Below are 21,166 nucleotides of genomic sequence, written 5' to 3' on the forward strand. Positions count from 1 at the left end.
CACAAATTGGTTTATTTTGACCCAAATGTTTTCAGAGTGGTCTGTTCCAACTTTCACGACAGGCTTGGTAGAATAGGACATGTGATGTTGGTTTACAGCCGTGTTTCCCAACTGTCAGTCACACAACTTGCAAATTTTAGCTCCCGCAACAAAATCAAAAAGACATTTAAAAACCCGTGATAAGACTTTGCAATGTCAACAATCAACTTGTTAGTACAACTAAAAAGGCAGATTTGTCCCTCTACACCAGCAAAAAGTTGAATTTGTCGATCCTAGCAGAATCTTTTGTATCGGCGTTTGCCGGCAAACCAGTCCATGAAATGCTCAAACATGATCCTGAATGGATGTTTTCTCTAAATCTGCACCCTGAACAGGGAGCACAGCCAAGTGGATGAAAAACTTGAGTGTCTGACTATTTCTAAAAAGACAAAGTACAAAGCAGCATTAAAAAAATATGTTAATAGAAGTTAGTGGATTGGATACATCGGATAGGATGTTAGGATATGGGAAGGTCTTACATCCCCTCTGGGTTGATATGGGCCAATTCTCCAAATATTGCACCTTAGCCTTGACTTCAACTTGTCATATTATTGTTTTTCATGGAGGCAACCAGCGAGTGCACCTATAATAGATTGCATTTTGATCATGTGCTCTTACAAACCTCACAGTAAACATGCTTTGCGTACAAGTGTGTTGAGAACAAAAGTCCATGTGTAACCCATTTAAAAAAAAAAAAAGGCTGGAGTTGGCAGATACTGCTGGCCAATGTGGTTTAACCACGAGCTGATGAATGGTGTAATCACAAAGTAGTTTTGGGACTGGTGAATGACATTTAAGCAAGTGGTTTTTCAATTACGCCTACGGTGGCAAGCGTCACCCATATCTAATTGCCGATCTGCAGTCAACAGTTGAACAAGAGCAGCCCTATTGCGGGCTATGATTTTGGCGCGGTCGGAAGCCTGAGGGGGGAGACACTGGAGATGACGCAGAGAGAGTGTCGGCAACCCTATTACTAAAAGGGTGACTCAATGTTGCTTCGAGCCTCGGAGGGCACGTTTGGCTTCACTTAAACATGCAACCAACAGGGTCAAGCATTCAGTCTAAAAGGCAGTAGGGTTCAGGTATACCATAGACATAAACTAATTTCTATGGTATAAACAATGAATGCCTTGCATATGAGAACACCACCTTTGACATTTGTGGATACAATTTATGAGTCAAAGCCATCTGTGATGTTTCTACTCGATTTGATAAGACCAGTTTAGGTTCATCAAAATGATTTTTTTTCATCCTTCCCCTCTTTTTCATCTTAAGAGCATGATTCCTTAACCAGCCCCTACCAGCCTCTTCCACATCTGCCAAGTTTGTTTCCCTTTTCCTCCACTCCCCCTAGTGTAGTCACCGAGTACTGCAGACCTCTTTAGATTTTCCAGAGGCGCGTGGGGGGGAGGGAGAGAGAGAGAGAGAGAGAGAGAGAGAGAGACAGAGAGAGAGAGAGAGAGAGAGAGAGAGAGAGAGAGAGAGAGAGAGAGAGAGAGAGAAAGAGAGACAGAGAGAGAGAGACTCACAAGCAAACAGCAAGCGAGAGAATGACTCCGCCTCCACATGACGTCAGCGCTCTATTGGAGCAAGGCTACAGGCAAACATAAGTCCACATTTGTTATTGGGACCAATCCGTGCGCGCATGTCCTTGTGCAACTTGCAGAGTGTGTATGTGTGAGGGGGCATCAGTCAACACCGTTGTGCTGCTACAGATACATCCAATCCAGTTCTGACTCCGTGAGTGAGAGAAACAGTTTTGGGATCTGTATTGAATCGGCACAACTCGGACAGGATTACTTTTTTTCCCCCCTCTGTCTTGAATCCCCTCATAGGATACCTGTAACTTTTTTGGGTTGTCTTTTGAGGTAAGTGTTTCTGACTGGTTTGTCCAGAGGGGGTGCATCTTTATGTTTCCTTTTTTTTTCTTCCTTTTTTTTTTTTAACGGGTGGTCTTTTTGACTCAACGAGTTTCAAGTGGAGTCATACACCGCATCTTACAATACAATAGAATACATCTTTATATGGCACTTTCACAACAGCTGCATCTGTTACAAAGCGATTCACACAGTTAACATAATATAAAAATAATATACCGGAACACAGCATAAAACATATATAGATAGTCATGCAATCGTAACACTTATTCCTGCATAAGCCAAAAGTCTCTTTTCATCAGTGGATCAGAGACGTCATGATCAAAACGTCTGCTACAAGCTCAGTTAGAAAACAATCTGCAGTCTATATTTATTGAATTTATTTGAAACGATCCCTACCCTCATGGAAAACATGAGGTACGTGTTCGGTTGTTGTAAAGCAGGCTGCAGGCTTTGGAACTGGAAGCGACGTTGTCAAAAATACTGAGCGCTCTTCTCCGCCACCAACCAAACCGAGCTCGTCTATTAACGCACTGAAAGCGATATCAACTTCGGGAAAAATTATATATATATGTATATATATATATATATATATACATATATATACACACTGCGTATATATACACTGCGTATATACACACTGCGTGGAGGTAGTGACCAAAGCCGTCTCTCACGGCAGCCAATGCCATTATTGTGGTGCAAACGTGGTGGAGACGCGTTATCTTTGCGCCGGCCGTTTGAGCTTTTGATCAGTGAATACACAAGCTTGATTGGATTAGGAGGGGAGGGACAGCGTGGTTTGAGCCCAGCCGGCGCCACGGTTCGTCAAGACATGGGCATGTTGAATTGCAGCGCACATCCCGCAGCGATGCGCACGCAGAGCCAGCTGGACAAACTCCGCTAAATGCGTCTCTGTCGGGACGGCTCCGTGCAGTTTCCACTCACGTCCCGACACCCCACTTAACCTGGACCAATATGTTTGGAGATCGCAATAAACTGGCTTAAACGCACAAATCATTCCACGCCCTTCAGCCACATTCTGTACTTGTGTTTGTTATATTTGCTCAACCGCATTTATGTACATTGGCTGCTTTGAAGAAAAAAATAAATACATCGCCCAAAGATAATTGCAATAAAATATTGCTCTCAGCTGACAGCACATTTCCTCCTAATGTCGGTTTAGTGCAATTTCGTCTCCATTCCACTCTTGTACGCACGTCTTACTGGAAACACCATTGCAGAGACAGTTGTTAATCCAATTTCACTCAGCCTTTATCTTCATGAGACAATAAGGTCGTCCGGGCTTAAACGAATAACAGATATACTACTGTATGAGACTACAGTCCTAATTTCACCAACCAGAAAATTGCTGTGGAATGACTGTGAAATGTGCACAAGTTCAATTTTAGTTATTATCCAGCTAAGACACGGTTCAGTGTACAGTATTTGATAAAAATAAATTTGGTTCAATATAGACAGGAGGGCACATGAGTTGTCTTCACTGATGACTGCCTTAGGCTATAGTACCCAGCCAATTGCTTCCATTTTAGATTAAACACTAACCAGGTCATGAGCAAAATCGCAGTCTGCATAACATATTGCAGGAATGACATCCCTTAACCCCTACTTTTAGAAATTGCTCAGATTCGGCACTTGAATATCATTCCTTATTGTTCTAATCTACTTTGCCACCAAAGTATCTTTACCATCTATGGTGAGACCAGTGACAAACATAGCTGAGTATTCAAATACTGCAATAAAACAGCTAGATAACCTTTGGAAGCAATTTGACTGAGGAAAGTAGTGGGGCCAGGAGAGCAGTTGACAAATCCCTATATTTTAAGTGGGCGCTTGGCCTGTAGGCTAAGATATGCTCCTCTTTGCAGCTTAGCTTGTCACACGCAGGCAGACACACATATACTTGCATATTTTTCACACACATCTTGTGGTGCCTACCACCCCCACGTGGGGAAAAAATCATTGCAGCTGCTACAGCTCTCTCCTTTCAGCTTGGAACAAAAGAGAAAAAAAACCCTGATGTTCCCGGGCCTCTCCAGGTTTAGTGGGCCACCAAAAGTATCATCTGTTCAGCCCATCCCTACAGGAAGACGTAGCTTTTTGGTATTCTTGTTGTCACAATTAGTGTTCTCGACTAAATCATAGAACCTCATTTAAATCCCACCTCTGGTTTTCAGAAATGAAGGCCTCAAGATTGCAAAATTATTTACCACTCTAAGTCAATGTAAACATAAGGAAGCTATATTGAATAGTAACTATAGTATTTACCAAATCCATAAATCTTGACATTGCAGATATTATAAAACTATACTTTGTCGTATCCAATCCGTCACACAACTATTTTATTGGTTCAAAATTAATAATCAACAAAGATTCCAACAACACTTATTTCCCAAATGGATAGGTTCCGTGGAGCTAAATTAATTTCAGGTCTCATGAATAATTTAGATGGTCTTTACAACTTCTATAGTCCTTTCTCCCCTAAACGCAGGATTTTTTTTTCCTCTGCCCAGAAATGCATTTGTCACTGTTAAAACTGGCTATCAATATCCAGTTTTGTGTTATCTATGTTACATCCCATGCTTTCTCTTGAAAAGTACCTCACACATGTTTAGCTGAATGCTCAATTTAACTTTGCCAGTTCAGACTTAATGAGGCCTGCTTGTCGACAAAACCTCCTGTGTGGCCAGTGGTCCACATTAAAATGATGCGTAAAGACGTTCGTCGCAGTAGATCTTTTGTATTGCATAGCCCTCAAAACAATTTAGTATATATTAATACAACCTGCAGGGAAAAGCAAGTGATAATGCCATTTTAATACATTGTTTTTCTAATTGCTTGGATGCCGTCATTTTGTACCAAAAGCTCCTCTGCTGAAGTCCAGCATACTTGCCTTGCAGTATATCATGGAGAGGGGCTCTTTGCCGAAACCCAAAGAGTGCAGAAAAAATCAAATGGGTAAAAAGAGCAACGCTGCAGCCAAGACAGATTATGCTCTTAGTTTAAAAATAAAGGAATAAATAAATATATAAAAAAGCCTTTCTGATTAAACATAAAATGGCACAGCAGTTTAGTATCACTCCGAATTTATGTAGATAATTTCAAATCATCATAAAAGCATATTTGAATAAATGTAGCCTGGTCTTGCTGAGCTCTCTTATTATGGACTGAAATGTATACTTTTCAATGAGGTGAAAACCACCATTAAGAACTGAAATGTCTTCACAAAGTGTTGCATTAAAAGTCAAACCTCTCAGATCGCTCCGATTCAGCTTTCTAAACAAACCTCTGTTCCAAAGGTTTAATGGTTCCTCCACCTCGATGCAAAAGTTCGAAGAAAACACATCCAGTAATGTTCCTCAGCTTATATTTCACAACTTATGGCACTGTTTAAAATGACCTATGTTGAAAGCAAAATTCATACCTATTAGACAGCATTTTATCAATCACATTTGTGGTTTACAAGGCTCCCGAAACCCCAACCATCCCTTGGTGTGGCCAACCAACAGCAAAATGGCTGGGGCCCTGCTTCCTGAGTTACCTTTTACAGCACAAGGCAGCTGCCAGCAGGTCACATATAATGACAAAGCAATTATGTTGAAATGGAAAAACAAAATTTTCTTAGGCGGAGGGAATTCTATTTTTTCAAACAAGAGTATACAAAGCTTTAAAAGAGGGGGTGAGGTGGGGGCAAGGGGTCACAGACAAGTAGGGGATGACAGGGATAGATGCAACAGCCTTTCTCCTCCACATATGAAATTCAAATAGGCTTGCTAACAACGTGAGCACTGACTGGATCGTCCTTTGATCCAAATCAGAAAACCTAGTTCAACAGCTTCTTTTTTTATGTATTTATTTTTAATGAAGTATGGTTAAAAAAAAAAAAAGTTGTGAAATTCAAAATAATTAAATGGCCTGTACTAAGATGCGCATACAGGGCACATTTTTGCATGTTGCTGTTGTGATCACCTAACAATGTCTGTGCTCTCTTGGCTTAAAGCCAGTAAGAAGTCAAGGGTCACGATCAAAGCCAAAAAGGGCATTTGAATAATAAATGTTAAGTACAAATCACTCACATTTTCGAATCACATAGATTTGTAAACAAAAGATAGTTGTATTTATCAATGTAGAAAACCGGTTTGTTTCCCCCCCAAACAAATTTTAAAACTGTAGTCGTGTTTCTCCATTTCAAGAGATTACAGGTTACTAAGTATGTTTGTCTCTCCTCATTTTCTTTTTCAGGACATTTGAGGTGTGAAAAGTGGCCAGCATGAATCAAACTCCAGATTCATGAGGGAGGCTTGGCCCAAAACTAGAAGCCCCTTTCAACGGTTTACCTATTTCGGAGAGAGAAGACTGTTCATCCACATCCGAAAGTGGAGCCCAGGATTAATGCATATACAAGCTTGACAAGGGACAAGAGGATTCTGGTTACCTGTACAGGCTGGAGTAAACAAGTGAACAGGGCTTGATTGAGCCTATGGCACAGGGGATTGGCATGGCTCAGACCAGCTTTGTGTCAACTCATCATGCATGCTGGGCCTGATTGTAGAAAGGAGCCTATACTAAAGCCGGCAGGATTGCTGTAACTGTGGGTGTGGGAGAAAAAAAAAAAATCTAGTCTACGGTTATGGCTACTGATCTTGACAAATTCAACACCCATTAGGATTTTTAATATTACCTGAGAGAACGCAGGCTTTGTCACTGAGGGGGGATGCCTATTCAACAGGCTTATCTGCCATGGTAAAGGCAGTGAAGGCATGAGCCTCTGACAACAGAGGAGGTCATCGTCCAAACAAGGCTCAGCTCTGCAAATACTGACCAGTCAGGATATCACCAGAAAGCCCTCAGAAAAAAACGTGTCTTTTCAGAAAGGATATTCAAAGAAGAAAACCTTGATTGGATTTTTCAGTGATCAGAAAGGATTTACCACCTCTCATACATCAGGTATAGAAACATTTGTATGCCTTTGCATCTTTCCACTTCACTGACTCAACAAGAATGTAAAACCTCATCGGGGTGAAAGTTGTGAGAGAGAGTGAGATAGTGAGAGTAAGAAAGCGAGAGAGAAATAGAGAGAAAGGGCAGGTTTTATTAAAAAGTCTAGCTATAAGGAATTAAAAAAAAAATCTACATTAAGGGCAACACGATGCTTCACGTCACAGTACAATTCAACACCCCTGTTGTACATAAAAATACATATCAAAAATGTCAATTAGAATTACGTGTAGAAAGAAAACCTAATCTGGTGTGTACTGTCTAATAGGACTAAATACTTAAAACAGCATGTCAGTACTTTGACAGTCACTCAAAGTATGACTTTTTTCTCTTTGGTATGTAACAATGAAAGGTAGCCTTGATAAGCAGAAGTCTGTGGCACAATCGATGCTACTAAACTTAACACGGCTTGGTTGCAGACGGTTAAAGCAGATCTATGGCACACAAGAGTCAATGTATTGAGAGCTTACCACTCAGTTATTTATAGTATTATTTTTGAATGACGTGCAGCTATGCAGTCATAAATGAAGCTCAATACAAAATTATATGTACTACCACATCATTTAATATGGAAGAATAATGAACCGTGATCCAGTACTTAATCTATATGGTGCTTTCGGCCCCATTTAAACACCAAGCAAATCTAAGTACATGAATTTGGACTTATCCTAAAGGCCTTGTGTATTAAATATACTCTTGTGTCTTCTTCCTAGGGGGCTCTTGAGTGATTAGACTTCCTGGCAACTCAGCGTCAAGATGGTACGTCAGTGCAAGGCCTTTACACTCTCCCTCATCAGGGTGGGACTGCTGCTGGGCCTTGCTAACCCACTGGTGACATCTGCCTCATGTCCCTCTGCCTGCCGCTGTGATGGGACCTTCATCTACTGTAATGACCGTGGCCTAACTTCCATCCCTACTGGTTTACCCCTGGATGCAACAGTGCTGTACCTACAAAACAATCGCATAAAGAGCTCAGGAATCCCCGCAGAGCTCAGCAGGCTCACAAATGTGGAAAAGATCTACCTTTACTGCAACAATCTAGATGAGTTCCCCACTAACCTTCCTCTCGGGCTGAAAGAGCTCCATCTCCAGGAGAACAACATTCGCATGATTACGCACGCAACTTTAGCACAGATTCCTTATATTGAGGAACTTCACCTGGACGACAACTCTGTGTCAGCAGTCAGCATTGAAGAGGGGGCCTTTAGGGACAGCAATCACCTAAGATTGCTTTTCCTCTCTAGGAACCACCTAAGTACCATCCCCTCAGGCCTACCCATGAGCATTGAGGAGTTGCGCTTTGAAGACAACCGAATCTCATCCATTTCTGAACAGTCGCTGCAAGATCTCATCAACCTGAAGCGACTAATATTGGATGGAAATCTGCTCAATAACCGTGGAATTGGAGAGATGGCTTTCATCAATCTGATTAATCTGACAGAGCTCTCGCTGGTGAGGAACTCCCTGACATCACCACCAGCTAACCTGCCAGGCACAAGTTTGGAGAAGCTGCAGCTACAAGATAATCACATTAATAGGGTGCCGCCGGGGGCTTTCGCTTTTCTGAGGCAACTTTACCGCTTGGACCTATCTGGAAACAACCTGAGCAGCCTCCCACAAGGTGTATTTGAAGATCTGGACAATCTCACACAGCTTTTGCTACGCAACAACCCCTGGCAATGCACTTGCAGAATGAAATGGGTGCGCGACTGGCTCCGGTCATTACCGACAAAAGTAAATGTGCGAGGATTCATGTGCCAGGGGCCTGATAAGGTAAAAGGCATGGCAATAAAGGACTTAACTACAGACATGTTTGACTGCACAGATTTAGAATTTATTCCCACGTACGAGACAAGCACAGTCTCCAACACTTTGCGCCCCTCACAGCCACACTGGCCCTCGTTTGTGACTAAAAGGCCTGGAGTAAAGGGACCAAATTTGGGCAGAAATTACCATGGCCCCACCATGTCATCAGGCAGAAAGATCATCACAATCAGCGTGAAGTCAAGTAGCGCAGATACAGTTCACATATCCTGGAGGGTATCGCAGCCCATGACCGCCCTTCGACTCAGCTGGCTGAAGCTTGGACACAGCCCTGCATTTGGCTCCATCACTGAAACAATTGTACAGGGGGAGAGGACAGAGTACCTGCTCACTGCGCTGGAGCCAGAGTCTTCCTACAGGATATGTATGGTTCCCATGGAGACCAGCAATATCTACCTAGCAGACGAGACGCCCGTGTGCATAGAGACGGAGACCGGCTCTCATAAATCGTATAACCCAACCACGACTTTAAACCGAGAGCAGGAGAAAGAGCCTTACAAAAATTCAAGTCTGCCTTTGGCTGCTATCATCGGAGGGGCTGTTGCACTTTTGGCAATAATCATGTTGGCGTTGGTGTGCTGGTACGTGCACAGGAACGGCTCACTTTTTTCAAGGAACTGCACCTACAATAAAGGCCGTCGGAGAAAGGATGACTATGCCGAAGCTGGCACTAAGAAGGACAATTCAATTCTAGAAATAAGAGAGACTTCGTTTCAAATGATACCAATAAATCAGCTTCCGGTGTCCAAGGAGGAGTTTGTGATACACACGATTTTTCCACCTAATGGCCTGAGTTTATACAAGAGCCCACACAACGAGAACAGTATCAACAACAGGAGCTACAGAGACAGTGGAATACCAGATTCGGACTACTCCCATTCATGATATTGCACACAGACATTCATGACAAGAATGTGTTGTAAACAGAGTGGCAAGACTTTGACAAAACACTGGATCTATCGGACTAAGGGAGCAATGTTATGTACATTTGCCATATAATTTATATTTAAGGACATTTTATGACAGCTGAGAACGTTCCACCTGCAGGCCCTCACTGAACCAGAGGGTGTAGTACTGCAATTATATTTTAGGGATTTGTAGTAATTTGTACTGTATTTCCTTGGCTTAAAAAAAAAAACAAAAAAAAAAAAGATCGACCAATTAAAAAAGAAACTCTGTGTTCTGAGATATGATGACTTGTCAACTGTGAAAGTGGGTTTTAATTGCTGTGTTGAACAATCAGACATTAGAAAACATTGTAGTACAAGCACAGGTCATTGTTTTCACTTTGTGGCTGTCTGAAAAACAAAGGCGGAAATTGTCAAACTAAGGTACAGTTGATCAATAAAATTAAATCAGACAAGGTGCCCTCTTACGAAAAAGAAACGGCGCCGAGCTGTCTCATTTACTACTGACAAAGAATACTGTTCTAGAGTTCATGAAACAAATCACTTCAGATTTTGTGCCATGCTTTATTTCACCAATTTCTTAGGTGTGTACTTTCTGCAAGTTTGAGACACAGCAGAGCGACCATAGCAGGACTCTTATTTTATTATGATTATTATTTTTTCTGAAGGGGATTGTAGGCCACAGCACAGGGCAGATAAAGCACACCAACTTTAAGAGGACTCTTGACTCCTCAAAACAAGAAGACTGGACAGGCTGACACAGGACCCCACACGATCTCTGTTTGTATGAGCCAACAATGGCCAAATGACAATGGCGGCATTCTTTAGTACCGTGTACCCTCCGTCATTCAAGTCAAAAGGCCAAAAATACACGATTGTTCAAAGGATCACAGTTTTAGCAGTTCCTTAAGATAACTACGATTTTGTATTTTCAAAGTGAACACATTTTTGTTGCCACAATTTGAAATTACCTGTTCTTCATGTTTAAAAAAAACCAAAGTGCATTGTATGCCCTTTGGCCAGTCTTGTATGTGCCTTGATCCAATGCTTATTTAGCTTTTTAAGGAACCAGTGACTTTTTTCATACACACTTGAATATGAAAAGTATTGGTCATATTACAGAATAAAAAAAAATATGAACAACAATGACATTGATTTCTTTATTACCCACACTCCACCTTGACAATTGCTTTGTTTAAATTCATGGGGGAAATATCTATAAATCAAGACATCATAAAAGTCGCGTTGTAACCTCAATTTTGGCAGATTTTGCCTGCATAATACCAACAGGACAAAAAGATATTTGCATGACAGATCCGCAGCTCAGTTCAGAAACACGAGTACTTAGACTAACGTTAAGAATAACAATTAAAAATGCTTTGCTTATCTTTCTAGCGTGTACAGTATTAAGAAAAAATATACAATACTTTCCATATCAAGCTATATTGAAAAGAATAGTTTTTGATTTGTGTTTGATTTCCAATGCTGTTACTTTTTGAGCATGCATATATGTATATTCAGTACCAAGTTTAAAAAAAATGTGAATTTGCTATTAATGCAGGTCACAGTCTAAGGCGGGAGTCATCGACCTCTTTGAAAGTGAGAGCTACTTCTTGGGCACCAATGCAAAGGGCTGCTAGTTTGATATGCACTTCTGAAATGAAAAATTTGCTAAAATCATTTGTGGGGAAATCATCTCATCATTGCATGTTTTGGTGTCATAATGCAGAAGCATACTGACCAAATTACATTAGTTTGAATGTTGAAGTAAGTGCCCAAACAATTTTGAGTCATTTTCGGAAAACGAAAAAAAAAACAACTAATTGAATAAACAAGAACAGATGTCTCGATTCAACTTTGTGCGTATGTTCATGACCGGGATGACTGACAAGTTACGCAAATATATATATATATTTTTAGCTGCACATTGCTTTTTGTTTTTTTTTTTTTTAATTGATATTGTGACTAAGGTTGTGATCGCGTCATTTCCAAATTTGCACCAATGCAAATGTAATTAAAAAAAAAAAACACAACACCACCAACTCAACTCCCTGGTAACCAATTTTCAGTAAAAGGCCTGCAGGCTGCTGGTGGTCAATGGAGGCTCCCTGGTGCCCGTGGGCACCATTTTGGCCACCTCTGGTCTAAAGTATTTAATTAACTAAGTTGTGAAAATATGTTTGTGTAACAACTTTCTTGATGTAAAATTGTGTATGCTTGGCCCCACCATTTTAATTTGAAAAAAAAGGGTTATATGAATGATGCCAATTGGTATTTTTTAATTTTGCGATGCCAAGCATCAAACGTTATTGTGTTGTTAAAAAAATAATATTTTCCTACAGAAAGTAAGTTGTAAAAAAAAAAAGGTTACATTCTAAAAATGTTAACAGAATTTTTTCTCAAAAATGAGAACTGTGACATGTCTCTCACACTTAATAGTCCATCTTCTAATTAAGAGCATTCTCAGACCATCTTAAGACCAACGATTCCATTAGCTTGAATAATAGTCTTCCATTTGTTATTAATGAGCCTTTTTGTTAGACTAAATAGTTCACATGGGCTTGACTGAAGTGTGCCAGTAAATGAGCAAACTAATTTGACAAATTCCTGCCGCTTTGTGATAAACAACAAATAAGCCAAACGGTGAAAGGAACAGTCCATTGTTGTGGCTTTCACTGAAAACAACCCGTTCAAAGGGGCAGCTCTTTGTGTAACTTGCATGAACGCATATGAAACAAAATTGATGAAGCAGACTGATGACGACCCCATGTGAACTCACTTATCATTGGTGACCCATGACCTGATCTGATCAGTCACTTTAAACAATTCCTTAATCACTCTCATGCTCTCATCTGCGGTCAGACAAGGCTGGAGACAAAACAAAATCTGACGTGCATTTTTCTCCTTGTGTGTGACGCAGTGCAGACAGCAGTTTGGCTTTTATGTACCTAATGATCAGAGCTAATGGTGCAGCTGCAGTGTTTGCTTCAGAGTGCTACTATTCACTTTAGAAGGTGCTGGTCAGGCAGACGGTCACATTTGCATTCCAATAGATGCTGGTATCAAAGCGTCACTGCATGACCCCTCCATGACCAACAGCCTTGGTTTGTTCTCCAATCGTACCAATAACATAGACTAAGTACAGGCTATACGAGCCTGTTAGCTTTATTAGGGCTAACAGAGTGAAATCAGTTCAAGGACCACAAGTAACAAATCAAACCTATCAGTCAGGAGCTAACAAAAAATACAAAGGGTTGCCATCATCCACATTATAAAGAATATTTATACTTATATAGAGCTTTTGAAATCATTAAGCTAAACAGATAACATCACAAGTGGCTTCATCAAACAACAATTCTATATACAGTATTACATGCAAAATAGAGTTGATGGTCGGTGATCCCGCTTGTTTTATGTAAATGCAAGATATTGCAGGGCTGTAAAAACATGCTTCAACACCGTTTTCCTTGGTACACTGTGGGACACCTAAACAGACAGCACTACACATTGGTCCCTTTGCGCTTTGGAACATACATACATGCATATATATTTATCTCAAGTTAGAATCACAATTTTGCTGCCAAGTGCTGGTCAACTGACATCTTTTAAAGATGGCGAGAGAATCTCCAAACAATCAAAGTGATCCTATGCCATCTGACTGGATATTAGTGTTTACAGAAAAAAACTGTGAGAAAATCTCAAATAGTACTGCTGTGACGAATAATTATTATTACCACCCGATGAAGAGTTTCTGAGAACAAAAACTCTAAACTTCTCTCATCCCATGAGTGCTAAAACAGCAAAAAAAAAAACAGAAAGAAGACTAAAACTGAAATGAGACTCGGGCAGTAATAATGTTACATCAGGCCCATGTCACGGTGCTACAAAACATGGTGAAGGCAGCCCAGAGAAAAGTAGTACCGGTATTTTAATTTTGCGTTTACCCACAAAAGAGCTGTTTTGTGTGTGTGTGTGTGTGTGTGTGTGTGTGTGTGTGTGTGTGTGTGTGTGTGTGTGAGATTGCAAGTATAAATGAACCCCCTTTTTTGCAAAGAATGCAGGTGGGGTTTTTTTTTTGGGGGGGGGGGTCCACGAGAAAGTGGAGCAACATGTTAAAATCTTTTGATTCAGTTCTGTGTTCATTTCATGTATGAAAGCCACTGGGTCTTTCATACATGAAAATTGTTTTTTTTTTTCTAACTTGAAAAAACTGCCTTGTGCTGCCTATTTAATCCATTAGTATTCGAAATAAAACTTGCTGCAATGCTTTGTGTGAATGCTCCTATTTTTTGAGGCCCCAAAAACAACAATATTAACTGATCATACCATGTTTTTCCCTCTCCTGCATAATTTACTACTGTCTAAAGGAAGTTCAAATCAAAAAGACTAACGAGAAGGTTGTGTTTATATCCAGGGCTGAAACTCGAGTAAAATATGGGTACCTCCAGTCAAAGAAAAAAAATGCTTGAGGCAATTTTTTTTCTGCCTCAAGTACCTGCTTATTTGTGGGTGCACTGCCAAGAAGAAAAAATGAAACCAACCACATTAACAATTGTTTATGCTATGCATGACAGCAACTTGTAGCCAAGCGGTAGGAAGGCCAACTTCCCAATTGTCCTTATCTTGCCAAATAATTTATGGACATCAATGCCTAGGTACACTTTTGTTTTCAAGTTGTTCCCGGCAGCGTGTTGCGGCATAACGTCTTACTTGACTCATCTTCCAGACTTTGGGGGCCTTTGACGTCACAAACTGTTGCTACAGACTTCCAACAATGAGGTCCTCAAATAATGTTCAACCACTTAACTAATGACACTAAAAAATTATAAGATTTTGCTGACACAGAACTGTATGGTGTCTGTTAAGCATTTAGCGGCAGCTCCAGCATTAGCTAGTACTAGCAAGCGGATTATTTTTTTCAAAGGCAGTAGACGCACACTTTGATGCAGTCTGACACATTTGCAGTTCTAACTGATCACTTAACAAACCGGGCTTGCTCAAGTGTGCTGTTTTAGCTGGCAATATCGCTACCGTGGTTCCGATGCCAATTCGTCTCACAGACCAAAATGTATGGGGAGACATGTCTAAAATCTCACTCATGTTTCGACAAAGTAAAGATAGTGCTGCAAAGTGCAGCTTAATAAAATGCTGAATATCTAAAAATGAAAAACAGTGGGTCGTTCATCAAGTGGAAATGTCTTTTTCAGCACTTCAGATTTTTTTTTCTTACTCAGATTACCCGATTATTCTAATTTTCAGTAGGATATCTCAATACGAAAATATTCAATATCGGCAGTGCGAGTTAGAGCTAAGACTAATAGATTTGACTCCGATGGCCATACGGTGTATATAGAAATATTTGCATCTGTGACTTATATTTTGTTTAAAAAAATAAATACTGCTTATTTGTCCCTGGTTGCATTTTGTTCACACAAATAATAAAGACAATCTCTCTTCTCACCGTCATACGCCCTCTCAAGATTGAGATTGGACTCTGTCACTCTTAGTCACCAGACCTAGCTGTAAAAGAACAGAGTGGCCATTGAGAGAGATGCCAGTGAGTGATGCGTTACTGTGTGGAGGACTTGTCCTCTCTTCTCTGGCTCTGACCATCTTGCCCCGCCCCTTCCTGAAAGCCAGAAGGCTCTCCATCACTTTACCCAGTGACCTGAAACCACAGGGCCAAAAAAACCTACGAACCTCCGTCATCATAATGAATCCAATTTTATGCTTGAGAAGACAAGGCCTGCACATACATCCATCGCAACTGTAAATTATTTGGCATTAATACTAATTAACAAAAGCTGTCACAATGAAGACTGTGCCACCGTAAAGGAAGAAAACTCCACACATTTACATCACTGTATGAAGAAGACGGATGCACAGTGGAGCTGCTACTCTCATTTAAAGCTAACGGTCAAAAACAAAAGCAAGGGGGGGTTGATTCATATTCTATTACACTACGAAGTATACACAATATTTTATGAAAATAGCCATATAATTTCGTCGACTCAATGGAAGCCATTAATTCCTGTTCCCCATTAAGTGCTTTAAATCAGGGGCCCCCAACCGCCGGTCCGCGGACCGGTACCGGTCCGCGGGGCATTTGGTACCGGGCCGCACAGAAAGAACTTGCCTTAATTCCGTTTTATTTATTTCGGAATACGAAAGATCTTTTATTTTGAAAAACTACCGGATTCTCCATTACATCCGTCTGTGTCACGCTTGACACACGTCAAGCCACGCTTCTCCTTCACGTGACCGATTACTTCAAAACAAAACGCAGAAGCTCACACTTGAGGTGTCATTGTCTCCTATTACCCCGAGATGGGACCGTCTGGTTGCAGAAAATCAAGCTCGGTGCTGTGGTGAGTCGTCATTTTCATGCACTTTGAATTTGCGTTGTATTGTATTTTGAAGGCATTAAACATTGCCATCGCGATCGGAGTGTTGCGGCCAGATTAGACGCTCTTTGTGTTTATTATTATATTTCGAAAACGCCACAGTTTTCATGCAGCTCATACCATCTTATTTTGTTGTATTATTTCCGCCACACCTTAAATGCCCGTCCCTGAAAATATTGTCTGACATAAACCGGTCCGTGGGGCAAAAAAGGTTGGGGACCCCTGCTTTAAATGATCCTGTAAAAGGCCATACATCTTCCGATGGCCTTTATGAGACCGCTATCACATCCCCCGCACATCTTAATCGACCCTGCGTCTCATTCCGCCTCCATTTCTGATGGAATGGAACAACTGTTTCATTGCTAAAGATTTGAGGGGTCCAACCGCCCAACTACTCCTTGTAGTAGATCTTCAGCAGTGGGAGGCCAAGGCACCTCTTCAATCTCTTCCTCTAATTTTTGTTCAGCATCTTTCAATGTTGGTGCAGGATTTGCATACCAAGGTGGCTCCATCCATTGCTCATTACTTCCAGCTGTTGACAGCCTAATCGCAAGCACATTTGCAGATAGAATGTCTGCTGTAGCCAAGTCTCAATAAAAGTGCAGGCAGAGTTGGAATGTGCATTTTTTTTCCCCCTCGAGGTGTTTTTCACTTTTCCCCTTCGATTTACAACAAAACTGTGACAGTTGATAATTAAAGAAAAGGATGGCAGGCAAACCACAAAACAACACCATCTGCCAAGTCCATTTGCAATAAAAAGATTGTTTTCAAAAGAAAAGAAATTAAATTAGTTCGAACAATATCTTGAGACTTTTTCTTCCTTCAGAATCATGATTACCACAGAGAAGCTAAATTCAACCAACATAAAAAGTTATTGATTCAGATCATTCTAAACTTCATCATAGATGCACTACAGAGACTACTGGGATATAACCGTCTCTTGGAACAAAACTGGCAACTATCAAGAAATTAAAAGACAAGAAAAAGATCCAAAACATCAACCCAAAGGAGGTGTGCAAACATCAATGAAACATTTCCGCTATTTTCACAATATGGGGTGGTATAATGAAATACAGTATCATAACACCATTCATTATCTGGATACAAAAAATGAAACAAACAAAAGCTTGAGAAACAAGGTTCCAACTAAAATATGCTTATTTTGAAAACATACACTGAGGAGACCTCTGACCAAAGCATTATCGCCAAGTTAAACTCAAACGCCTGAGAGATTTAGAAAAGAAAAAAGGTTGTGATCTGAAAACGAAGTCTGGCTGAGTCCTTGTAAATTGTGAATTGCTACCACCACAGTACACACGCTTGAGTTTGGTTGATATCTCTTGAAGACACAGTAAGCAGCACTGGCGATGAAGAGTTTAAAGCATTTGAACACAGTTAGTGGGCCACCTCACACACCGGGGAAAAGTGATGGCGGTTGTGATCCCTGGCACCATGAAAATTATGGACACCACTCTTCAAGCAGGCTAAGAGCATTCACTTTAAAATGGAATCCGCCCCCACTCACACAAATCCACACATGGAGTCCCACAAATGGGGGGGGGGGGGGGGGAAACTTGAGAAACTTTGGGAGGGGGGAGAATGGTCAAGGGGTGATGGTAGTGGTATGTAGGATTAATTAAAACCTGGAGTCACTAGTGTGCCTGTGACACGCAGCCACACGATTACGATCTCTGTGTGAGAAGAATCTGCTCCCACAAGTCATTTCCTTCCCCATTGAGGGGAGCTAAATAGGACGGGGGTCTTCAGAGAAAGGGAACTTCTCGAAGCCAAGAAGCCAAAAAGGAAGGAAAAGGGAAAGAGGTGAAGCATGAATACTTCAACGTTTGAATAAGAGTGTAATGAATTTTCAACCCAGTAATGTACTAGGCCTGTTGAGGGGTCAAATTATCTAAACCACTGTAATCCTAATCTTTTGCTGTTTAAATGTAACCGTGTGTGTGTGTGTGTGTGTAAATATATAAATACTATGGCACACAAGACTCGGCTTAAGCTAACATCTGGCAATGTCCCTGCATCCAGCTATGCACCTTTTTCCTTGGGATCCTTGGTAATCCCTTTTTTGCCCTGACAATATATTGTACTGAAGCAATTATAAGATCATATGAAGCATGAGAATTTAAGAATATATCGTGTGGCCATGAATAAAGAGCAAGGATTATTGAAAATTCACGAGCACCTTTGTGATCATGTTTTGTTCTAAACGAATTAGAGCTGTTATATAATTTATATTCACCAATATTTCTAACATTAACTGAAGGAGGCAGTTGCAAAAAAAAAAAAAAAAAAGCATTTTCAAATTCATTTGCCACACCCTAAATACATGTAAGTCATGACACAATGTTTCTACACTGAATTGTCAATATTTCATGTACAGCACATACAGTGACCAGCCTTATATTTGTGGTCTGGCATTTACAAATAAGGCACATTTACAAACTCAAGATGTTGATTTTATTTATTTTTTTAGGGGGCATTTTTCAGTCATTTGCGGAAAACTAATTCCGCATTCTATTCGATGTTTTGGGCTCAGGCCAAAGCAATTATAGTATAACTGGTGGAATCTGGTCTTGTTTATTTGGAGATTTTTTTTTTTTTTAATCTGTTTGAGATGCACTCTTGTGTTGCGATCCTTCAATGCGCTTCAGGTACTATCAGAAGCGACACTGACAGAGTGTTTCTGTGTCTCTCGACACAGTTGAGTACAGGCTAAAATACAAAATCAAAATACATTTTGCTTTTGCTTAGAGTTGGACAGTGACAACCAATATGGGGAATAATGACAGTTCGAAGCACACCTGAATGTCATTAACATGGCTTAAGGTACCCTGGTGTAGTATGATTTTTATTTTGACAAATAAACAGTATGTGTGAATGATGCTGAATGTGTGGGGCTTCCCCACGACAGTGAATCAAAGGAGTAAATCCACCAAAAGTATGCTCGTAGGAATAGGAAGATAAGTCAGTACCGCTTTTGGTGTACTACTGATTAGCGTGGAATGAAAAGGTACCATGTCTCGCAACCACTGTGCAACCTTGTGACTTTGCAGGAGCGGAAGAGTTGAATATTGTAGCACAGCGCACTACAACGCAGCAGTGCATGCACAAGAGTGCACTGACGTCACTCAGTTGCCGTCTGTTCAATACCATTCAAAACAAACCAGCATGGATCAAAGCACTCCGGTTTTGCGCCATTTCTTGAAATGCGAGACAGAGTACGCAAAGTATGAGGCTAACTGGGGGTAATTTTTCCCCTCAGACTAAGCACTTAGAGTAATTGAACAAACTTTAGCTCAAGGCTGATGTGTGCACCATATTCGAAAGCCTCCAATGAACTCCTACAGTCAGAAAAGGTAGCAGAGGTACATATGCTTGCGACTCTTCGTTTGCTACCAAAAAAGAAACACCCTTAAAATGTGATGCTAGGAGTGGCAAAAGCGACAGCAGCTGTGAGAATGACGATACAAGTTCAACAGCATCATCTTTCCCAGAAAAATAAGTCTAGTGTTTAAAATCACGTTACCTTGGCTTTTTAACTTGCAATTGTTATCATTGCCTGAGAAAGTGGAAATGTTAGTGTTCTTGACAAAGAACAAATTATATAGGTATATACTGTATGTTCATCTTCGTTCCCTGTATCTGCATTCTTTGCAAAAAACTGCACAACCGACAAAGATAAAGTCCGTTTCACACTTTTTATTTATTTATTTTGTAATATTTATTGATTGTAGTATTTATACTGTAATTGTAAAATGTGCATTTATTTTTACTCCATCTTTTTTACACAACAGTTTGAAAGTTTGATATCGTTTTCTTGGTAGAAGTTCATTTTTACAAAAGTTACATTGAAAAAAATAGATTTGCTTGTTATATAAATTACGATTTATGACAACATCAACATTAACCTCAATTATGAGGAAAAAGGTGTCCTCCGGAGTGAACTGCATAAATGGCGACAAAGGTCACAAGGTGACTCTTATAACTCGAACTTGACATAACTCTACGAACAAGAAAAGTACAGGTGAAGTAAACAACATGATAGTTCTGTGAACATTATCAACCAAAAGAATCAAACTATTTTTTTAATGTCTTCAGTGTTGTTCTGTCTGTTCTGAAAATGTTCGCAGGCATGCGTTTCCCTTTAAATTTCACAGATGAAACTGGCAAGAGACCCAATTGAGAAGATAAACATGAGCATACTGTGGTAATGCAATCAGGAGATGCCAGGAAAGGCAAATTACGCAACTATCAGAGAGCTTTAACTGCATTTGATGCAGAGCCCTCCGAAAAGGCTTTACAGGGAAATTGATTTGAATGAAATAATGAACTTAAAGCTATATTATATATGTACATACACACATCTCACACGCACGCACACACACACACACACACACACACACACACACACACACACACACACACACACATACACATACACATTCATACAATAAGGTGGAGCCACTACATAGTGTGGTATATTTTATCAATGCATGACTTAGTCTAACACATTCCCCTACAGGTTTGTAGGCCAGCAGCATGAGGGCCTCAAGTAGTGCTGATGTGACACGGATGGTGCCTTTTGTGTGAAGTCACCATAAATTGACGATGACACCACAAGCTCAGTCATTAATCACAGAGTTGTCTGGTTGGGTATATAAATGACACGAGGGCAGGGTTGCAAACGAAGGGGGTTGAGCCCTGTAACATGGACTCACCCCTGGAGCCCCTTTGGACTTGAATGAAGAGAGGTCCTGCACATTCATGTTAACAGGTCACTAATCAAATTATGTTGATATCCAGGGACAGCACACAGGACAAGAGAATTCATTTTGCATCCCTTGCTCATGGCTATTGTCTGTGCCAGGGCATCGGTGGGTCTGAGCTAAATGAGTAACCCTGTCTCAATTTAAGTCCTTGAAATGAATGCATGCCTTTCCAGACAGGCATTGATTTAATTCAACAATGAAAGTGATCATTTGAAACTTTGATGACAGCTTTGTCGCAGCAAGAAGCACTATGCAAATTAAATCTGTGCTACGGGCCATATGGCCATGGATGGGAGAGGGGTGGGGCTGGGGGG

The 21,166-nt window shown here is 40.6% G+C and overlaps 2 protein-coding genes across 4 annotated transcripts in view; one reads left to right on the forward strand and one right to left on the reverse strand.

Annotated features, from left to right (window-relative positions):
* macrod2 (mono-ADP ribosylhydrolase 2) overlaps positions 1-21,166 on the reverse strand; it is a 362,991-nt gene that overhangs the window by 304,277 nt on the left and 37,548 nt on the right. The gene's annotated exons all lie outside the window — the stretch shown is intronic.
* Positions 1,647-10,810, forward strand: flrt3 (fibronectin leucine rich transmembrane 3). The gene is made up of 3 exons (XM_019870483.1): positions 1,647-1,907; positions 6,177-6,881; positions 7,646-10,810. Exon 3 carries the CDS (start codon positions 7,689-7,691, stop codon positions 9,639-9,641), a length of 1,953 nt encoding a protein of 650 aa, XP_019726042.1. The 5' UTR covers positions 1,647-1,907; positions 6,177-6,881; positions 7,646-7,688; the 3' UTR covers positions 9,642-10,810.

The sequence above is a fragment of the Hippocampus comes genome, unplaced genomic scaffold, assembly GCF_001891065.2.
Source record: "Hippocampus comes isolate QL1 unplaced genomic scaffold, H_comes_QL1_v1.1 scaffold76, whole genome shotgun sequence".
Taxonomy (NCBI): Eukaryota; Metazoa; Chordata; class Actinopteri; order Syngnathiformes; family Syngnathidae; genus Hippocampus; species Hippocampus comes.

Excerpts from the sequence above, each read along its gene's own strand:
- flrt3 (XM_019870483.1), top strand. The coding sequence starts at position 7,689 with ATGGTACGTCAGTGCAAGGCCTTTACACTCTCCCTCATCAGGGTGGGA.